The 21,773-nt window shown below is 35.8% G+C and overlaps 1 protein-coding gene across 1 annotated transcript; it reads right to left on the bottom strand.

Annotated features, from left to right (window-relative positions):
• Positions 1-16,108: 16,108 nt before the first annotated feature.
• LOC138715077 (uncharacterized) lies at positions 16,109-21,765 on the bottom strand. Its single transcript, XM_069847572.1, has 4 exons — positions 21,626-21,765; positions 21,243-21,460; positions 17,311-17,462; positions 16,109-17,231 (listed from the first exon to the last, which is right to left on the bottom strand). The coding sequence occupies exons 2-4, from the start codon at positions 21,458-21,460 to the stop codon at positions 16,177-16,179; spliced, it is 1,425 nt and encodes a 474-aa protein (XP_069703673.1). The 5' UTR covers positions 21,626-21,765; the 3' UTR covers positions 16,109-16,176.
• Positions 21,766-21,773: the final 8 nt, after the last annotated feature.

Raw genomic sequence — 21,773 nt, 5'->3', positions numbered from 1 at the left:
TGTATTTTACTTTTTATTTATTAACATAGTCTTAATATGTAACTCAATTCACAATAATACTAACTTCATCACAGTCATTTCCTACAACATCCGAGCCACGCCCCTTTGTTTTGACTAACCGAAACATGGCGGACCAATGTTCAATTGTCTTCAACTTTCTGAGATCTCTGTCCTCTCTATAGTATCTAACTCGTTATATATATATATATATATATATATATATATATATATATATATATATATATATATATATATATATATATGATCTAGGGTACTGAATAAAAATCTTTCCTTATTTACTCTCTGGCGTTACGTTCGCCATCTGTGAAGAAAGAGTGCAATGCTTAATGCATCAAGTCTAGTACCGGTATATACAGTCACGAAGCTTGAGTTGTTGAGGGTACTAAGGAACAATAGACTATTCGTGCGGTTTTTTTTTAAAGCGCTTCATGCCTTTGCTCCTAGATCATATATAAAACAGATTGACCAAGCTTATATTAAATTCAGACGCAACTGGAAAATAACGGACACTATGCGTCGCTAGTGTCGAGAAATGAGCTTGCAATAACAAACACTAGATGGCAGAGTACCTGAACAGTACATAGAGTAATACGACTGTGGGATGACTTTTTTACGTCATGCCACCTCCAAATTTCTTTCTCATTGTAATGTGAGGTTATGTTACAATAAGACTTTGATGTGTCGCTAAATTGTAGTATACAGAAGCTTGTTTTACCCAAATTCATCAACACACATAGATGACATTTTGGTACATGGCTGATATAATGTTGTTTGCGTTCAATATATAATCTGTCATCATTTGATGTACGAAATCTAATTGTTTTTAATTTTCAGTATACAATACCTCCCTAGCAACAATTATCACAAAATACTAAAAAGATCAGATTTGTCTGCGTTTGTTGAATGCACATCATGATGCTCACGAAAAGGCACTAATTTATTTTGTGTGAACAAGATTACAATTTTTGAATATGAAGGAAAAGCAGGTATCCCTCTTCTGAAATTTATCCGAAAGGGGAAGAATTACAACTCCCTCCCCCCAAACTTGTTTCCTCTTTTTCTAGGCCTATATGTTTTCATTTTACAGGTGTATTATATGATGCGATATGGAAGCAGATAAATAATAACTGTACGTTTCTCGTCCACATTAAATTCAACGTGTTCATAACGTAGACCTGATATATTGCTTCATGTAGGCTACACAGCTGGCAGTGTTCTTTTTACGAATAAGCGGTCGTACTAATCATTTTCTTTTCATCTGAATATTGCTAGAATATGCGTTTGTGTTTTTATTTGCTCTTTATGTTGTTAAATAACTACTGAACATCGTCTTTGGTTAACAAATTGTTCTAGTATTCGTTTTATATCAGTCTTACGGTATTGAATTATGTCCATAACGTGGGCGAGATATTATCAGGCTGGAAAATTCGCTCTGAATGCATTTTTTTACACAATTTTCTAATTTTCAGCAGATTTACGATACCCTGTGCGGTTTCTCTGCCAATGCAGAGTTAATTGCAATATACGGTAATTCTATTATTTTCCTGACACTTTTATATCCGTTCTCAAACGTACTGATTTAGATTCTTTACCCTACTGTAGGTATTTTGCTCTCTACAAATCATCGTTAGTCAAATGAAATAGACTATAATAGTTGTTTGCAACGAATTAGTAGACAACCTCAATCCCTCCTGACCGCCTGCCTTACGAATTTCTTTCTCACTTTAATTAAATTTACTTTATACTGGTCCTTAAATTACTGAAACTAGTGCTGAGGTAGTTACGGTGATTTCTGAAGTGAAAATCGTTCAATTTATAAGGGTGAAATCAAAAATAACTTTTGTAGCCTTTCCTTGTCCTTAATTGGAAATTTGAGTAACTTCATATGACGACAATATTTCTTCCTTCTTCTACAGTTAACATAATCGCAGATGGGCATTTATAAATGAAGTTTGTTACACAGAAACCTTTGAGACAATATTGACACTTGAAGTTCTTTATATAGTTCATCTATAAGAGTTAAATTAGCGCTGAGGTAGTTTCCTTCATACTCACCTTATTCACCTTACATAAATGAGTCTGTAACAGGTTAGGTTTGGTCAGTGGTCATGGTAATTTTTTTCTTGGCCATACACCCCACCCCTTGTTTTCTCCCTTGAAATATATTTTACTCTCCTCTCTCTATTTCTCCAATTGTCATTTAATTTTTTTTAATACTAAAGAAGAAGTAAAGAAATTGTTTTGCTTTACAATTTAATTGTACAAGTTTGATTTAAAGAATACACCATGTAGCACCACCATAGATGCACACTTGTCTCGATGAATCTTGGAGTGTATATTTGCAGCACTTCTTGTTTTTCAACCATTATTTTATATAATTCTGGATTCCAGTGCTGAAGAGGTGGATAATTTTTGTTTATGAACATCAAACAAAATAGGCGGTAGGTAGAGTAGGAACAGGAAGAGATGATCTAAGATCTGTATAGATCTGCACGTACAAAACTTAGGCACCCATATGCCGTATGGCTCCTTACAGACAAAATTTTCATTTCCCCATAAGATTAATTAAAAAAAATTGTAGGTTCCATACGATATATGGCCTCGTGTGGCCTCCATGACAGCACTGGGGTCAGTTAGTTTAGGCACTTTTACACCTTGCATGTACAATCAAATGCATCTCCACAAAAAGATTCCTTATAAATTGAACGGTTTTCACTTCAGAAATCACAGGAACTGCTTCACCCAGGTAAGTAGTTAGCAGTTAATCATTTCAAAGCTCTTGTTATATTATGAAATAGCATCACACAATGCTGCCAAAATAAATGTTCCCAGTGTTAAAATTACAGAGTGTAAATTTCGCTTAGGACAGTTTTTGCTCTGGAAAATTAAAGGAAACAAACAGTATATCAAACCAGCAGCTGAGACACAAAGCACCTGAAATTCGAAAGTGGTTAAAAATTTTTATATTTCGTTGTTTCTTATTTACCAGCAACAGAAGTACCGATATCAGATTTTTTGCAGAGCTAATATCAGAGGCCCCTCCTATTAGAGAATGTTTCGAATATTATTATATTCTGGAAAACTACATTGGCACATCAACCTCCCCTCCCCCGCCTGAATTCTGGGCTGAAGCACGAAAATTTCGAAATGTACAAACTACAGATGCGGCAGAATATTACCACAATGGTCATCAGCAAGAATTTTGTAAGACATATCCAAATATCTTCATGGTCATTATATGTATTGAAATAAAACATATACTACATGTGAAGTACCTACTAAAAATGAGAGAAATAGAAATGGGAAGGACAATAAAAAAAGTGGAATGGACAAACACTAAGAAACTATTCATCTTGAATCAGTATGAACAATAGGACACTTTTTTTTGGTGTTAGTGGTATAGAATATGAAATTAAGTTGCATCAATAAGTTTTTCGAGTTTAGCATTACTTTAAGTATTTATTGTCCCCCTGTTGGAAAGATGGAATTACTTTGTTTGAAACTTGATGAAATTTTATTGTACCTTAACTCAATTTATTAAGGTGCAATAAAATTCAAAATAATAACTGCAGGCCATTTTAAAATAAATCTGTTGGATGTAAATTATTTCTTAATTTATTAGGACCATAAAGGTATTTGTTACAAGCGATAGATTGAATCATTTTTATCTTAATAATTTAATGTAGGATGATTATTTCGGGAATTGTTATGCTCTAAATTGTGAGGATATTTTAATACTTTTTTAAAATATAAATTTTGAATATGTTTCCAGTTAGTAAAGAGTAATTCAGAGAGACAGAGGTCTCAAGCATATTTATTGACACATGCCAGAATTATTAAATATGAAAAAAAGAATTCTTGCACTAACATACTGTTTATAAAGTAACCAAATCTTAAGAAATACAGTATATGTACTGGTATTCTATATAAAGGAATAGGAGTGAATATAAATCTGTTTTAAGGAATTCCTATTTAATATTCCTGCTATAGGAACATGACAAAATAAATACAACGCAGCATGGAAGCTAATTCAACTCCTATCGAGTATTGTTGATGAGATGTGTTATGAAGGTAGACCGAATCATTCAATATAAATGTATAAATAGGACGAATAATAATAGATTAATTTCAGTGTATGTAGTATCAAAACTGAAAGCGGTAACTAGTCTATGAATGATGTCTTAACAAGTATAAATAAAATGGACTCTTGACAAGAGACACACATTTGGCTTCAGTAATAACTAGGACTTCAAGGAATTTATGGTAGCTCACCTGTCAGGCAAAACTTTGAATAGTCAGCATTGTCGAACTATAGAAGCGCGATTAAAAAGTATTTTTTTCCCCACCCATTACATATGATTGCTTTTTTCAAGTCCCGGTAATAACATTATTAAATTAATTATCCCACATATTTGGGTGGTGCCTTTCTTTGTTTCTGACATAATTTATGAGAGTTTCTCTTTTACACTTCAATAGAGAAATACAACTTTCAGTGGACAATGATCGTGTAACTCTAATGGAACTCTAAGAACCACAGCATTAATGTTTTCTTCTTTTCTTTCATGCCCTTTAGTTTTTGTTGCAGATAATATCATGCTATTGGATAATTATACATGCACCTTTCTAATAAAATTGGCATATATTTCACTGGTCTCAGAAGTAAAATTAAATGTATAATAGCTTCTCGGTGCAAAATATTTACTGAAAATTATTGTAGGATTTGACTAGAAATGTCTCTTCTCAGGCAAGGTTATTCGTGGATGACTGTATAATATACAGAAAAAATTAGTGATAAATCTTATATCACCGCCTTGCAAAACTAGCTTGACGTTATTGAAAACTGGACTACAACAAATAAAATTGAAATCAATGTGAGCAAAAGTAAATCAATATGTATCCTTCTGTAAAACACAAAATTAAATTCGTCTCATATACCAATTAAATGGATCACCAGTGTCACAAGTAAACACTTAGGTACTGTATATATTTTAGTAACAAACTGGTTGAAATAAGTGACTAATATTACAAGGATAGCCTGGAAAACACTACATTACTCTACGGCTAAGGTTTCCAGTTTCAAGGAGTGAATTTAATTTACTTTTACGGAAGAGTTCCGAGAGATAATCTATGTTTATGTCACTACAGATCACAAATTCCATATGAGATTTCTAAAGTCTTTTCTTCACAAATTCAATGTTGGCTATAAATATTAATAAGTAATCTAAGAAATATGAATGATTGTAGTTAGAAGTCTGATTTACATTATAAAAAACAAAAAGTTACATTCCTCCGCAAACTCGAACTTTCGGTGATGGTTTTGTCGTCCAACGCACAACCACGGACCTATTCGATGCTTATGTTAATAACCTACAATTTAGCTGTAGCAATGTGATGTCATAACTTGGGGTTTGTTTACTTAATGTAATTAGATTTAATTTGATTATTTTCGCAACAATTGGACTTCCTATTATTTAGTTATTTAATTTAGGGTTGATTTATTAACTCTTACTATGCAAGATGCCTGTTATTTCAATAATTCTATATCACGTTAAATAGTCATTGTCTACACTAAAGTATTATCGTCATCTCTCATTTCTCATCGTAATGGCGAACCGACGTGACATGAGACAGCGAGTTATAGCTCTAGTTGAGGCTGGATATGGGGCTAGATCTGCTGGCCGCTTGGTCGGTATTCCTGGAAGTACAGCCGCGAGGTGGGTTCATCGTTACCAAAATTTAGGGGAGGTCGAAAATCGCCCTATTCCTGGGCGTTCGCGGATTTCTTCATTGGAAGAGGATGCTCTCTTATTCGAGACAGTTCGACAGGACCCCTTTCTGACTGCTAACGAAATAAGAGCAGCATCTAACTTTCCCGGCTCTTCACAGACTGTGATCAGCAGGTTGAGGAACCGCAGTATTAGGAGCCGGAGGGCTGCGCAAATGGAAATATTGGGGGAAGCACAAGCTGTCGACCATCTTGCCTTCGCTACCAATCGAGTGGATTTCGATTGGAGAAATGTAATTTTCTCCGACGAAACAACCATCCCGAGTGATTACGAAGGTTCTGTCCGTGTCTATCGTGAGGATGGTCTCCGACATGATCAGCGCTATGTGCACCGACGTGAAAGATCGGGGCGCTTTAGCATATCGTGTTGGGGGTGGATGTCTTACGATGGACCTGGCGTTATAGAACGCATCGGTGGCCGGTTTAATGCGGAAACTTACGAGCACATTCTGGAAAATATATTCCTTCCCTCCGCCCGAGAACGTTTTCCCGAAGGAACATTGCTGTTCCAGCAGGATAACCATCCCGTGCACTATGCTGCAAGCATTCAAAGATGGTTTCAAAGGAGACCCGAGATCGAAATCATTAATTGGCCTCCGAAGTCACCTGATTTGAATGTCATCGAAAATTTATGGGCGGAATTGCAAAAGAGAAGGATAGCCACCTATGCCCACCGACACCCTCGAAATCGAGACGAATTGTGGGATCAAGTTGTTGACACCTGGGAAGATCTCGCCGGGGATCAGAACTTATTCCACAATCTCGTGACATCCATGCCGGATCGACTTAGAGCTGTAATAGAAGCTGATGGCATGTGGACAAGATTTTAAGTTAACAGGTCTCTTTTTGTTTCTTATGATTTTTGTTTGAGGAAGAATACTCTTAACTTCCAAGTAAGATTTTTTTTTGACGAGGTTCGGCCCACTTGTAAGACCCAGAAATTGGGCATAAATTATTCCATATTTTTCGACAAATTAGACAGTCGAGGAATTCTGAACAAATTAATTATACCTCAATAAAAAAAAAGTTTTACCCGGGATCGAACACGAGACGTTTCGGTTATATAGTGTAACCGACACGCTACTATGTGAGCTAACGAGACAAGACAGTGACAGCAGCAGTCCAGAATGTAGATCCCTTAGCAGGCATTTGCCATTCGGTACAGTGAAGCAATGATATTTTGTGACTCGAGCTATGTTGTGAAATCCTGGCCTTAAATGGCAGTCTTCTTCGTGATCCTTATTCTGGTCCTTGTCCTTGTTGTGGTCCTTGTAACAATTCTTGTACTATTTGTCATGTTATGTATCGTTACGTCGATATCGAGTGAACCGCGCTGTAGAACTTCAACTTCCGACGACCAAGAATCGTCTCATTCTTTTTCAGGGTAACTGTACATAACCCATGTTCGGTCCACTGCTGTGGAGTAATGGTAGGCACATCTGACCGTGAAATGAGTGGGCCTGGGTTCAAATCCTGATTGGGACAAGTTACCTGGTTGAGGTTTTTCCGAGGTTTTCCCAATTGTAAGGCGAATGTCATGTAATCGATGGCGAATCCTCAACCTCATCTCGCCAAATATCATTTCACTATCATCAATTCCATCGAGGCTAAATAACCTAGTAGTTGATACAACATCGTTAAATAATCAATTTAAAAAAAGACGTCAGATAAGCAGAGGAAGTTACAAAAGCTTGTAGTGGCGAAGAATTTAAAGCGTCTGTGTTGTTAAAAAAAGGGAAGTACTACAAATGGCAGAAAAAGTGGATAGCTTATATTGATGTATTTGTTACGTGACATTACACGGGAGATATCACCACATATAGTTGTAAACAACCGTGGATATTTTAAATCTGAAAGTGTACTTTAGTGTAATTTTTTTTATTGGGTTATTTTACGACGCTGTATCAACATCTAAATTATTTAGCGTCTGAATGATATGAAGGTGATAATGCCGGTGAAATGAGTCCGGGGTCCAGCACCGAAAGTTACCCAGCATTTGCTCGTATTGGGTTGAGGGAAAACCCCGGAAAAAACCTCAACCAGGTAACTTGCCCTGACTGGGATTCGAACCCGGGCCACCTGGTTTCGCAGTCAGGTGTGGACACTTTAGTGTAATCAAGTGTTGCTTTGTATAATAAGAACTGTAGGCACAGTGTATACGGTAAATCTCTATATGCATTTGAAAAGATTAGTAATCAACTTGACAGAAATGTTCGTGTGTCACAATATAATTTGTAATATTTTATTTGTTAATGGCACTGTTATTTTTATTAAAGTATGCGATTTAGCAGTTACATGTACTTCACAAATGTCTTAATTGTTTCAAAAACAACTAAATGCATTTATGGCATTTGGCACAGTAATATGAACATTTTCCATTTTGGTAATAAATTAAGTGGCAAGAAAATGTTCATGTGTCACACCATATACTATTTAATATTTTTTACATTATTAATTATTCCTTTTCATTATGATTTTCTATTTATATTTTGGAATGCTTACGTTAAAAAACAGTGATGTGTCTTTCATGAACTCCTAAGTATTTGATTAAGTATCCTGTGAAGATCATAGTTACTTCGAAAATGTTACGTGTGTGACTATGGAATGACCCATCAGTATTGTTAGTATTGTTACAAATTACAAAACCTGAAACTGTTAGAATGGGATCAGGAGTAGTGACAAAAAATGTAATGTTGTAGGCCTACATCAACATGACTATTTTAATCCAGTTTCTAATAGTTTTTAAGGTTTGAAAGCCTTTTGAGGTAAACAGTATTGAACATGTGAGGGAAGGGCTATTTCTTGGTAATGGATTAGGCCTGTATATTTTATAATATTATTAACTATATATTGTTAAAGTACCTAGTAAATATCGTAATATGTATATTATATAATACTGTAAACGAGACAATATCACAGGCTGCAAACTAGATTATTCTTGTTTTTGTATAATTATACGAACATGTCTGAAATAAACAAGACTACCATTGGTTAGGTTAGGATAGGATTACTTATATATTGTAATCAGGCTATATGCACAAATTTTCCAATATACTACTATCATAACTAAATAGGTAATGTTAACATTAATTTTCATAAGTTTTTGTGGTGCAAATTAAAATAATTCAAAGTAAAGTATAACAAAACCCCGACAACATTATAATTATGAACGTCAAATTCTCTTATTTTATTTATTTTTCAGTGTTTAGTCCCTTATTTCCCATTGTTCTTTGGATTTATCATTAGTGAAATATCAATTAACGGATAAATTATGTTATATATTCAGTTGATAATATAAATAATATTCACGACAAATATATAAAAACAGAAGAGATAACGAATCATAATTTAGCCCACCGATAACTTTATAACATGGTCTAAAAATTCTAGGTAGATTGGCTTTGCACGAGACTCTGCATTGTATTCTATTCAATACAAAGGCGTACTTTATCTTATCTCTCCGCTTCGCCCACGTGACAACTATAATTAGAACTCCCTCGTTCCGAACTTGCCTAGGTCATATAGGCCAATAATATTTATCCATGATCATCAATTGTCGACAGTACCGTTGCTTACGAGAATATCTCGTAAGCAAGAAATAATCGATTTAGACCGACCAGACCGGTTCAGAGTTCGTGTCTCGTGATGGTGTTGGTCATTGTGCCATCTGTTGACGATTATTGAACTACATCAAGCCGGCCTCGACTGCAAACCCTAAAGCCTATATAAAAGAGCTATCTGTTAGTATCAACGAGTTAGATACTATAGAGAGGCTAAAGACCTCTGATAAGCGCTCCCTGCGGAGGCCAACAGTACTATGGATCGTTCCCTAAAAAACATGGCGGTCTATAGTACCGCCAGCCTCCGCAAGGAGTGCTTATCAAAGGTAACGAGTTGGTACATGTATTATATTTTTCAGATACATCGATATCTAATTTAAACATTTCGCTATAGGTTTTGTAAAAAGCTGATTCATAAATGAAAAAGTAATAATTTAGACATTAAAATCCCCAAAAATGTCTCATTCCCTCGGATTTAAATGAAATGTACCGTAAATCATAATATTCGTTGCTGGATAATTAAACCCTCTCAATAGAGGTACCATTGCCGCAGAGAATTATAAGATAAGACGGACTGAGCATAAGCGAAGTATCTGTATTAATAAGTTTGTACCATCAAGAGTTTAGTACGGTATTTATTGTGTTTATAGGGCCTACTCCAATTTTATTTTTATTAATGCGTAGGACTCTTTTTGTTACCAAAGAGGAAAGTTAGCACTTGCATCACACACAATTTGTCATAATTATTCGAAATAATGTAAGAACAGTTTTATTCTGCAAAAGCCTCTGCTTAGTTGCGAGACACGTTTGAGATCAATGCTTGTTTCAAATTATATTAGACTACACGATGTCTCCATCACGCGACAATATTTGTTTCAAACTATATTAGACTACATGATGTCTCCATCACGCGAAAAGAAGTGTACCTAGCTGTGGCTCCTGTTGTTTCTGATAACAATGTTAATCGGAAGTATCTTATCGTTTCAATAAATGTGGTGAGTTATGATCATGAGTAACTTTCTATTAGTGCCATTCTTTAATTATTATGTTGCATGCTAAGAGATTATTTGTAGTTTTAATAATTTCAGTTTTCAAAAGTTCTCTGTGTTAATTCCAATTTGAAATGAATTTTTCTCAATAACTTAATTACTGGATATTTTTTTTTTTTAATTTTCGCCACTACCTTTCCTATATTTTACTCCTATTAGTTACATACGTCGTCTCTCTTGATATCACCTGGTGAGCACTGAATTACATAATTTCATATTAGGTTAGATTGGCTGTAAGGTAATTAAATTTGTGACGAAGTCAAGAAATTATTTATTTTTCTTCTGCCGATTAAATTCATCGTCTTTAGGTGCTTTGCTTTGGTTGCATCGAGTATAGCTTGTCATTTAATATCTGGGCTATATTTAGTGAAACTAATAAAACATAGGCCTACAGCTGTTATAAAACGTAAAGTTTTGTGTGTATTTTACTTTTTACTTATTAACATAGTCTTAATATGTAACTCAATTCACAATAATACTAACTTCATCAGTCATTTCCTACAACATCCGAGCCACGCCCCTTTGTTCTGACTAACCGAAACATGGCGGACCAATGTTCAATTGTCTTCAACTTTCTGAGGTCTTTGTCCTCTCTATAGTATCTAACTCGTTGGTTAGTATATATGATCTAGGCTTTGCTGCAACAAAATGAGGGTCGAAAAAAAACGTAAGTAGGTCAAATGACTGCAAAATAGTGGACAATTAATACTGGCTTCTATATCTGCCGTAATACATTTAACCCTAAAAGAACCAAACATGTTAAATAATTTCGACTTCCATGATAATGACATGGAATTATTATTACTAGACGATTTTGACAATAATAAACGTTGCAAAAGACCAAAACACACATTCCGCCATGATGGATCGTGCAGCAAACTCGTAAAGCGAAGTTTTGATTTGCTGCACGCTTGCTACAGCGCTGCTGCAGCGACGGTGAAGCAAATGTAATAAAAGAACGGTCTTGCTGCAGCGCTTTACGTCTTGCTTTATAAAAAAAACCGCACGGTATGCAGATATTATTTCGCATTGTCAGTGATGTGGCGATAGTAGCGATCCTAGTGGTTAGCAACTACCTTGGATGCATATTTCCTACGTATTGAGCTTCTTGACTGTATATACTAGACTGTGATTATACGTAGTATAAATTTGTAACAACCGGGAAGTTTGAAATGTGAAGAAAATATTTACCGTTCATTGTCAGAATTTCAACCATTCTTTATACTACTCCACTATATAAACTGGCACCAGATATCTTGATAGAGTCTTCAATTGAGACAAATTTATTTTTGGTGCTGACTTACGGCACCCAATCCAGAAATTTGATATTTCGGAATATGTATTATATGACTTTCTTATGTTAAATTCTATCATACCTGGTTTACATTTACATGTTTCGACCTATTATGGGTCATCCTCGCTGTTGGTCTTGGTGCCTCTTGTTTTGTTTCCTGTGAGGGTGTGTTCGTGTGGTGTAATGTGGAGTCAAAGAGAGTGATATTACTGTCAACACAGAGTCAGCCGCCTTTCCTTAATAGATAGCATATCCACTTTGCAACTAAGTGGTCCCTGGCTCGATTCCTAGTGTGCTGAACCCATGAACAAGGAGATGTACAATGTGTGTCTTCCTTATGCTGCATCAGCTTGTAAGTCGGTACCAAAGGAAGAGATAAAACAAGACAAGGAAAAAAAAATAGACCATGAAATATTTACAATTAAATTACTCCCTGAAGAACATTCAACCACAGCAACTTCATCTGTATAATCCACAACATGCTCATGTTATAGGTTCTGATGATTTTTTATTCAGGCTGAATTTCTCCCAGTGGACATTATATTGTCATGCTGTAGATCCTGATTTCCACATGTTACGTTTTGTTTATAGTAACAAGGCCTGTTTCACAAGAGTGAGCATTTACAACTGCAGGAACAGCCAAGTGTGAAACAAAGAAAATCCCTAAGTAATTTCCTTCAGCTACAATCAGCGATGGTTTCATGTTAATATCTGTGCAGGAATTATGAACGAACACCTGATTAGGCTCAATTTTTGCCACCACATCTTAATGAGCATTCTGTAAGAATGCAGTTTACAGAATGCAGTTATTTTCTGAACTCTTGAAGGACATCACAATGTCTACCCACCAACACAAGTACCGGCAGCAAAATGGTACATTCGCCCACTGTCACTATTTAATACAATATCTGACGTCACTTTTCACAATAAAAGATACCAACGAGCAATGAAAGTGAAGCCACTGAAGTATAAAACAACAAATAAATTCCTGCTGGAATGTAAGGAATAATCCTGACAGCCACTACAATCAAAATATTTCATTTCATTGGCCTTCCTGTGGGAGTATATTAAAAACCTTATTTTCTAAACACCAATGGACACATCAACGGTATTGCTAGCAAGGAGAATGGCGACCTTTACAAGTTAAAAAACTACAGTCATTTTCATAAGAATCAAGATTTCCATCGTATGCTCTGCAATGTCTGCAATGACGTTGGAGATCATCCTTGGAACAGCTGCTCTACTATCTTCCTGCTACCACGAAGGAAAAAACATATTGTTATATGCTGTAATGTTACAATCTGCTTACAAATTCTTTCTCCCTAGATACACATTGTTACATTACACATAGTCCACTGGATTAGTTCAGGGGTAATGAGGACGACTCTTGTTACAGAGACTGCAATCAAGCATGTATTTGAATTTCACTTTGACTGGTTACAGGTTGAGTTTTCTCCGAGGTTTTCCCAAGTGTAAGGTGACTGTCAGGAAATTTCATGGCAAGAGGTCTATATCATCATTGTTCCTGCAATAACTGCTATGTGACATATTTATCGATCTTCAGATTTTCGTTCTATTAAATAACTTAAATAGTGATACAGCAAATAATAAAAACTCCTATATGTAATTATATTTCTTTGTTTCGAAAAAGTAAGAATTCACAGTCTCCTATGTACAGCTGCCGTAGGATGAATAAATATGTTTTTCTTCCTATTGAAAAATTTTATATTTTACACATAGGAGTTATTGCAGGAACAACGACGATATATTTGGTTGAATACTGCGACTCTCTGACCTACTACTAGCTATTCAAAAACAATTATCAAAACCTTCATTAGCATGCTGACTACTGGCTGGAGGGGACAAGTATTTATTCAACGAACTGTGAACTCATTGCGTCAATTGCCAATATCGACAGACAATTCCTGGAACTCAAGTGGCAATTACATTCCAACTCCCCTGTATTCAGAGTAACTGAGCTTCTGCACATATAGTATCTCAGCTTTAATATCCTTCTACGAGGAATGAGGCTTCACCAACTATTCATTCCCTATTTAAAAATATTTTCGTTGGCATTACCTACGTTGTAATAAAATATTTTAGTGCTATTCTCAATCACCTTGTGAATGCAGCAGATATGAAATTACTGCGACCACTGGACATAAAAAAATTTAAGATATATAGGATCAAGTTAAATATTATAGTAATGATTACAGAATAACGACTGAAACAGCATGAATAAGTATATAAATTGAAAATAATGCCATATGAAATTGAATTTCAAATTAAAAAAAATGACGACAAAAGATATTATGACTATTAGTCTGAACTTTTTAATGACAGGAAAGGCAAAAAAAACCCAAGTTGCGTAATTTTGCTGTTATTATTATTATTATTTGCGGATTGCTGATTAGCTATAACAGAGAAGTACAAATCAACTTACTCCCACAATCTAGTAATATAGTCACGAAGCTCAATGCAAGTAAATATGCATCCATAGATAGTTGCTAACCACTAGGATTGCTAATATCGCCTCATTACAGACAATGTGAAATAGTACCGGCAAAGACTATTGTTCCTAGCACCCTCACAACTCAAGCTTCGTGGCACCATTTTAAATTTGCAACTCTCTGTTCTACAGACGTTAGCCTTCTACTAGCACTTTTAATATACTATATTCTTAACTTCTACTGATAATTTATGGATTTTACAATCTTTACGTAGTCTGTCTTGATTTGTTGTCATTGTTGTTGTTGTTGTTATTATTATTATTATTATTATTATTATTATTATTATCATCATCATCATCATTATTAAATATAAATTGAAAACAGAAAATGTATTGAATTTCGACAAGGTTCTTCCTGGAAGGTACTACATCACTAAAAATAGAGGCAACAGAAAATGGAGTTGTATCTCACGAAATAAGAAAAACAGTACAAGTTTATCAGACAGATGTTGTTTAGTCAACTGTCCGTAAGACAGGTTTGAACCTCACAAGTGATACCAACAAGGCACCACTTACGAGGCAACTAGGCCAGGAGATAATGGAGCAGGGTTCCCAGTTCCTTTTCCTGATAAAAACAAATCTAACACATGAAACATTTCAAATCTTGCACCAGATCTTGGCATACAATCCAAGAATAAACTTGCATGACAAAAATAACATTAGCTTCACCATGTACCTCATCAACCCTGTATTAGTCACTGGGATCAGCTCAGCATTCTGTAAATTAGGAACCTGATATAATTGCTTAGTGAAAATAAAAATGTAGTAAATAATTTATTAAATGGCGACCTTACTCGTGTTAATTATGTAAGCATGTGCAGCTTACAGCTGTTTCGGTGCTACTTGACACCATCCTCAGAGCCTTCTGTGTCTCGGCACCATCTCAACTTCGCTGCCTGTTGTGTGGGTACGTTAGTGTGATGAAGAATTGTGTCAAATAGCGTGTGTGTTCTGAAATTGATCTGTGTGTTGAGAATTTGATTAGGGTGTGTTTTAGTGTGTTGAGTTTTTGGTTTTTGGGTTGTATGTGTAGGATTTCCATGTCTGTATTTATGTTATTGTATGTGTGGTTAGCATTAGTTATACACATACAACCCAAAAACCAAAAACTCAACACACTAAAACAATATGAAATATACAGACACACTAAAACACACCCTACTCAAATTCTCAACACACAGATCAACTTCAGAACAGACACACTATTTCACACAACTCTTCATCACACGAATGCACCCACACAACAGGCAGCAAAGTTGAGATGGCGCTGAGACACAGAAGGCTCTGAGGATGGTGTCAGGTAGCACCGAAACAGCTGTAAGCCTCACATGCTTACATAATTAACAGGAGTAAGATCGCCATTTAATCAATTATTTATATTCAAGTGTTACAAGTAGTGTATGAAAGATTCAACATGGAAAACTGTAGTATCAGAAACGTATAAACACAATGGGGCAACCTAACTTCACCAGACATAAGTTAGTCCAGATTAACCAGATCTGTTACCAATTTTTGCCAGGAAACTATAAGTAAAAAAGGAAACATTATTAAAGTAGTAAGTACATTAAGTGGCTATAATTGTTATGAATAATATTATAAGAAAATTTTAATGACTGTGAAAGATCATCCAGCCAATCTCCCAATCCCCCCAATCTTTATAATAGTGTCGCTGAATAATACTAATTGTCTGACCACTGATAACAGAACTGAGTTCCTACTCAGAACCAAATTTACTCTAAATTTGTTATAGATGGACTCAAATTCTCGAGTCCACTGAGATTATAACTTCGAAAAAATGATCTTCATTTTTAAATATAAAGGGCGAAATATGTAAATCAGTAGCAGAAAAACTCATTACATATTCACAGCAATATTACAGGAAATGGATAATCTGATGAGACATGCAGTTTTTTTATTAATACAATAAAATACACATATAACTAAAAACAAATCAAGGTTTAGTCCCAACTCTCCCCTTCAGGCAGGGGTGGAGGTGCAACATTGATAGCAGCATCAGGTGGTGGTTCTGCCTTCACTACCTCATTTTTATCAACACTCTGCTGCGGTCTCGGACCACCTTTCTTGTCCTTCATCCTTGGTCTCGTTGATCCCTCCCCCCTATGCGCCTGCTTGCCATAGAAATCATCATCCTTATCAAAGCGGTCGTCATGCTCCCAGAGTTCTTTCTTCTCCCCTCGCGAGGAACCCCATATGTCGTCGTTCTGATCTCCAGCTTGTCTCCTGTTTCCCCATCCCTTCTTATCTGGCTTCCTTCCTACACCACCTCCACGACCACTGCCAGGTTTAGTGTCAGCTATTCCAATCCTGTCAGCTGCTCCAATTCTGTCAGCTGTTCCAATCCTGTCAGCTGTTCCAATCCTGTCAGCTGTTCCAATTCTGTCAGCTATTCCAATCCTGTCAGCTGTTCCAATCCTGTCAGCTGTTCCAATCCTGCCAGCCTTATCATTTGGACTACTTACTGGCAGCATACCATTCTCTGTTGTCCTACACTTTAGGATACCATGGCCATCACTCACACCTACAGGCTCAGAAGCGTGAGTGCTCGTCGTCGTGTCCACCTTTAGGCACAGCTGTAATCGCTGCAATTGCTGTACAGCAATCGCCCCTAAGTGCATCTGATAAAAGGACTGCAACTGGCCTGACAGTGGAGCATAGCGGTTAGCAGCAAGATCGAGGGAGAGCAGTAGCCAGCAGCGACATTGACCACTCAGATTGCGCGACATGAGTGTGGTGCGCACTCGCAGCATCAGTTCCTCCAGTTTAGCAGCCTGGCAGTCATACAACTTGCGTCCATTAACAGCCAGCTGTGTTGTGAATAATTCTAGTTCATGTTCCTCACCACCCAGTAGCATATCCTGGTATTGCAATACAGCACCTGCCAATACATTGATAGGTGACCCATCAGGCAGACGGACACAGTGGAAGATCTCGCCCAGCAGAGCAATAGCATTCAGAAACTTGGAAGTGCAGGATGTCTGCAACAGTGCACGGTCTGCACAAGAGCAAAATCTCAGTAGTGACTAGTAGTGAACCATGCATAAAACCTGTACCCATAAGCTGCAGCAACTCACCCTCAAAGTCTTTTTGGACTGCCAGGAGCAGAACGTTACGCAGTTTGACACCTCCCACCTCCAATGATGCCACAGACCCATATGCTGCTGCTGCCTTCATACCAAACTGCCGGTCTTCGAGGCTGCGATCATGCAGACGCTGTACAATCAATCTGCAGGAATGAGATGAGCAGTTTAGGTAAAAGGAGAAGCTTTTGCTATAATATAGTAGTAATATCTGTATCTACCGTATTTTCTGGCATATAAGACGCACTTCTTTTCCTTTGAAAATAAGTCTGAAAAACAGGGTGCGTCTTATATGCCAATTCTGAGTTTCTGAATGGGTCACAGCTTCATGCAGTGCTGTGAAAATTGAGACAATGATTAAATTATTTAAGCACTTTGGCATTAGTAGAGCCCGACTGCAAACTCGTGGCACCTGGACAAAAGACGAATTGGCATCCACTTACATAGACTTTCCCAAGAGTTTTGCTGGGGGAGTGTTTGAACAGTACACTCTATGAGTAAGCAGTCACCCGCACACACAGAACTCCCCACTCCGAAGCCTCAGAATAAAGCTCGCGCATGTTGGTGCCACGAGATTGCAATCGGGCTCTAATGCACTGGATGTTACAGAGAACAGTATATTTGTTGTACGAGGACTCAGATTTTGATTTATAAGAGATTTCAAGTGACTCATTTAGCTCTAGAGATGAATTTCTAGGTTTTGACAAAGAAGATTAAAATGCATTCTTTTCCAGTGAGATTAGGTATTTGATAAAAGTAGACATTACATATCACTTTATATTTGAAATACCGTAGGCTACTGTAAATTCATTATAATATTCAGTGAAAAAGTTTTTTCCCTTAATAATATGTAGCCTACAAAACAAGGGAGTGCGTCCTATATGCTGGTATGTCTTATACCAGTACAGTAATTCTTAACCTTTAGATAACTTATTTTGCTTCACGATGTTACATAGTTTGCTGATTAGTTTCCTTCATTTAAACATCTTGCATGTCATAAGATACATTATAATTACAGACTTGTCATTTGTACAGATGATACATGTTAGAAAAGAATAAGTTTCATAATCATTGTAAATGAGCTGTCATGCAGTTGTAGTCTCTTATAGGCTAAGTGGGAACTTTTCCACCATTTTTTATTAATTTGGTATGGATGCTTTAGTCCTTCAGAACAGATTTCCGGCTTTCGTTTTCACGACTTTACATTGTTGAGTTTAACAATTAGCTAATTACTGTTGAAAATTCCTTTTAGCTACGGTACTGTATTAATGTTGTGGTCGTTGTGGATTGAAATTATATTGGAAAGGATGTTCGCCGAATTTCTGTTTCCTTCTTTGCTAGCATATTTGCTATTTCATTTCCACAATTCTACAGTATGTATGTGGAAAGCCAATGTAATAATTTTATTCTTTTTGTAGCCCAACAATGAACAAGCATCACAAGTGTGTCATTTCCAACAGATTTGTGTTTGTAATATTATATCCGGTCACACAACTTTCATTTCATCATATGTTTGTATTTTCCAATTCTTTTCTAAATTTCTTTACTTAATTCGTACAAAAAGAAGACTGAAATTTTTAATTTAAACTTGCTATTTTATAATCAATATAACACACACTTATTGGACCAAATAAAAAAATAATAAAAATAAATTTATTGTTTCTTGTTCACGTTAACACTTGTTTAAAACTTGAAACTATGTTAGTTGAACTGCTAAAAGTGTTATAACAATATGAAAAACTTATTAGATTACCGGGAAACAATTGGCATTCATACAGTCCTCTCTGTAGATTGAAAACTCAAAAAAGTTTCATATCCATTGTTCAAATATCAGAAAATCAATATCCCGAATTTAAAAGAAAACCTACAAATTAAACCAAACCCTTTAACTCTATTAAATATGGAATATAATCTAAATTTAACAGAAGAAATACTGAAATCAGAAGTAAACACTGAAATATTAAAACAATTGTCTTTAGAGACAATTAATATTAGATACCCTCCACAAAACTGGCCTCATTTATACACTGACAGATCCTTGATCTCCAGAGAACAAGGTGCCGGTGCAGGTGTTACATGCTGTCTCTTCTCACTTTATAGATCTCTTGGGTATGGAACAACAAGTTTTGATGGAGAAATCATTGCAATAAGTGAAAGTCTCAGGAATCTTCTATGCCACATCAGTAAATTTAAAAATGCAGTTATATTGTCAGACTCCGAAGCAGCTATTCTATCAATAGTCTCTAAACACACACCTTCATCTCAAACATCAGAAATAACTAAAATGCTCTCTCAATTAACATCGCTCAATAAAAGAATTGTATTCCAATGGATACCATCCCATTGTGGAATCCTGGGAAACGAGAATGCGGATGCTTTAGCAAAGAAGGGTAGCACTGCTACTTACAGACCTGTTACTAAATCTACGTATTACTCTGTGAAAAGATTTATTAAATCTACATAGTTAGACTTCAACAAACAAAATTTGATAACACAATCCCAAGGGAAAAAATGGAACTCTCTGCATCATAGTCCACAGTTAATTCTCGATTTACCACGAAAATCGTCTGTAGCTGCATTTAGATTGGCAACAGGCCATGATTGTTTGGCCAAACACCTGCATAGAATTGGAATATATCAGTCCCCTAACTGTCCATTGTGCAACTCAAACCAAGAAATGGATTCGGAACACCTCAAAATCTGTGCTTCAGTGGCTGGTCATGATAATATCTTTGAAAAATATTGGAGTACAAGAGGTCAAATGACTTTAGTATCAAACGCCTGGCATTAGAAAACAACAACAACAACAGTTCAACTAATATAGTTTCAAGTTTCAAATAAAATAACGTTCAAATTATGATTGTAACAAACATACTACATAGCATATTAAAAAGAAAATAATAAAATATCGTAGTTGCAATATAGATTACACAAGTCTACAGACAAAATTGGTAGGTAGGCCTACTATTCTATACCTATTGCAAGTTCGTAAGGTAATGAAACATGACTTACTTTTAGGTAGACCTACACACATAGGCCTAACATAAATTAACTGACTGAAAAATAAGATATAACAATAGTATAATGAAACAAGTTTATAATGTTATACCGGTAGGCCTACTTTATTGTATGAGTCAATGTTGTGAAAACGAACAAAGCGAGTTTCCTAATTCTGACGAGTACAATAACTGCATAACATTATAAACGCGTTTCATACGTTATGTTTTTGTACATCATTATAAAACAATAAAGATACAATAACTGCATAACATTATAAACGCATTTCATACGTTATGTTTTTGTACATCATTATAAAACAATAAAGAAATAACATCAAGTTTGTACTAATGGATAGTTTGGTGAAGAAAGGGGTTGCTATGACAACAATGATGTATTAAATACTATCGCATGGAAAATCGTTAACTTTATGGCACAAGTTATGCCGTCATAATAGAAGTCAACGTTTCACTTGGCATGATAATATTTTACGGCACTGGTATGCACTATTTTCACTAATGATACACAAGGATAAAGACCTTTATAATATTGGAGTACAAAAAAATCTTCTTTGATGATTTTGTATTGTAATTAGGTTAATGAAAAAATCAAAGACATATAAGTCCAGTAGGCCTACTAAGTGAAAAAGGAATACATTAGCTGAATATCATTTATTTACTAAGGAGTGTTCAACAGAGTGGCCTATCTAGTTAAGACACTCACATATAAAAATGACACCATCTACATTACTGTATAATCAGGGAAAACATTTAGGCCTAATAAGAAACAATTCTTTTTATTGCAAAGTATTTATGAAAACTCTGAGAAAAGCTTCGACTTTTATTACTAAAATCGCTGGACACACTGAAAATTGTAGAACACTACCATAATAGAAACAGATTTCTTTTGAAAAAAGGAAGGTCGTGGACCTGAGTTTATCCTCGGTTTGACAGCTACTTTTGAGCAGTTCTTCCACGCTCCTCAGCATGGCCACTGACTCTGCTGGTTCCTGCAGATTGATACTCTGAATGGCAGCTATTAAACTCTCCATCTCTATGTCAGCAGGTATCATCGTCTCTCCAGGTCGACGAAGAGGCACTTTGTCTTGGTTGCTTCCCCATCCTCTGCCTCGACCCACTGTAGTCATCTGCAAAGGTTAGGTTATGTCGCTTATTCTTATCTCACATTTGCATTACATTTTCTCATAATCTATTGTACTAAAAGCATTACTCAGGTATTCGGAATGTGCAGAAATGTAAAGCGATGTTATAATTTGTTACATATATGAGAACAACGTTTGTTTTGTACCTACCGTCTTCGTGTACAGTATGTGTCTACGATTATGACGCTATTATTCGATCCAAGAATGTTTCTCCTTTCTCCGCCAATGCAATGTCGGAAGTATGGTAGAGCGAATTATTTATAAAGGTAATATCATGTCCTTGAAAGGAGACATGGCG

This window comes from Periplaneta americana, chromosome 15 (assembly GCF_040183065.1).
Source record: "Periplaneta americana isolate PAMFEO1 chromosome 15, P.americana_PAMFEO1_priV1, whole genome shotgun sequence".
NCBI lineage: Eukaryota > Metazoa > Arthropoda > Insecta > Blattodea > Blattidae > Periplaneta > Periplaneta americana.
This window is presented reverse-complemented; position numbering and strand designations above follow the sequence as displayed.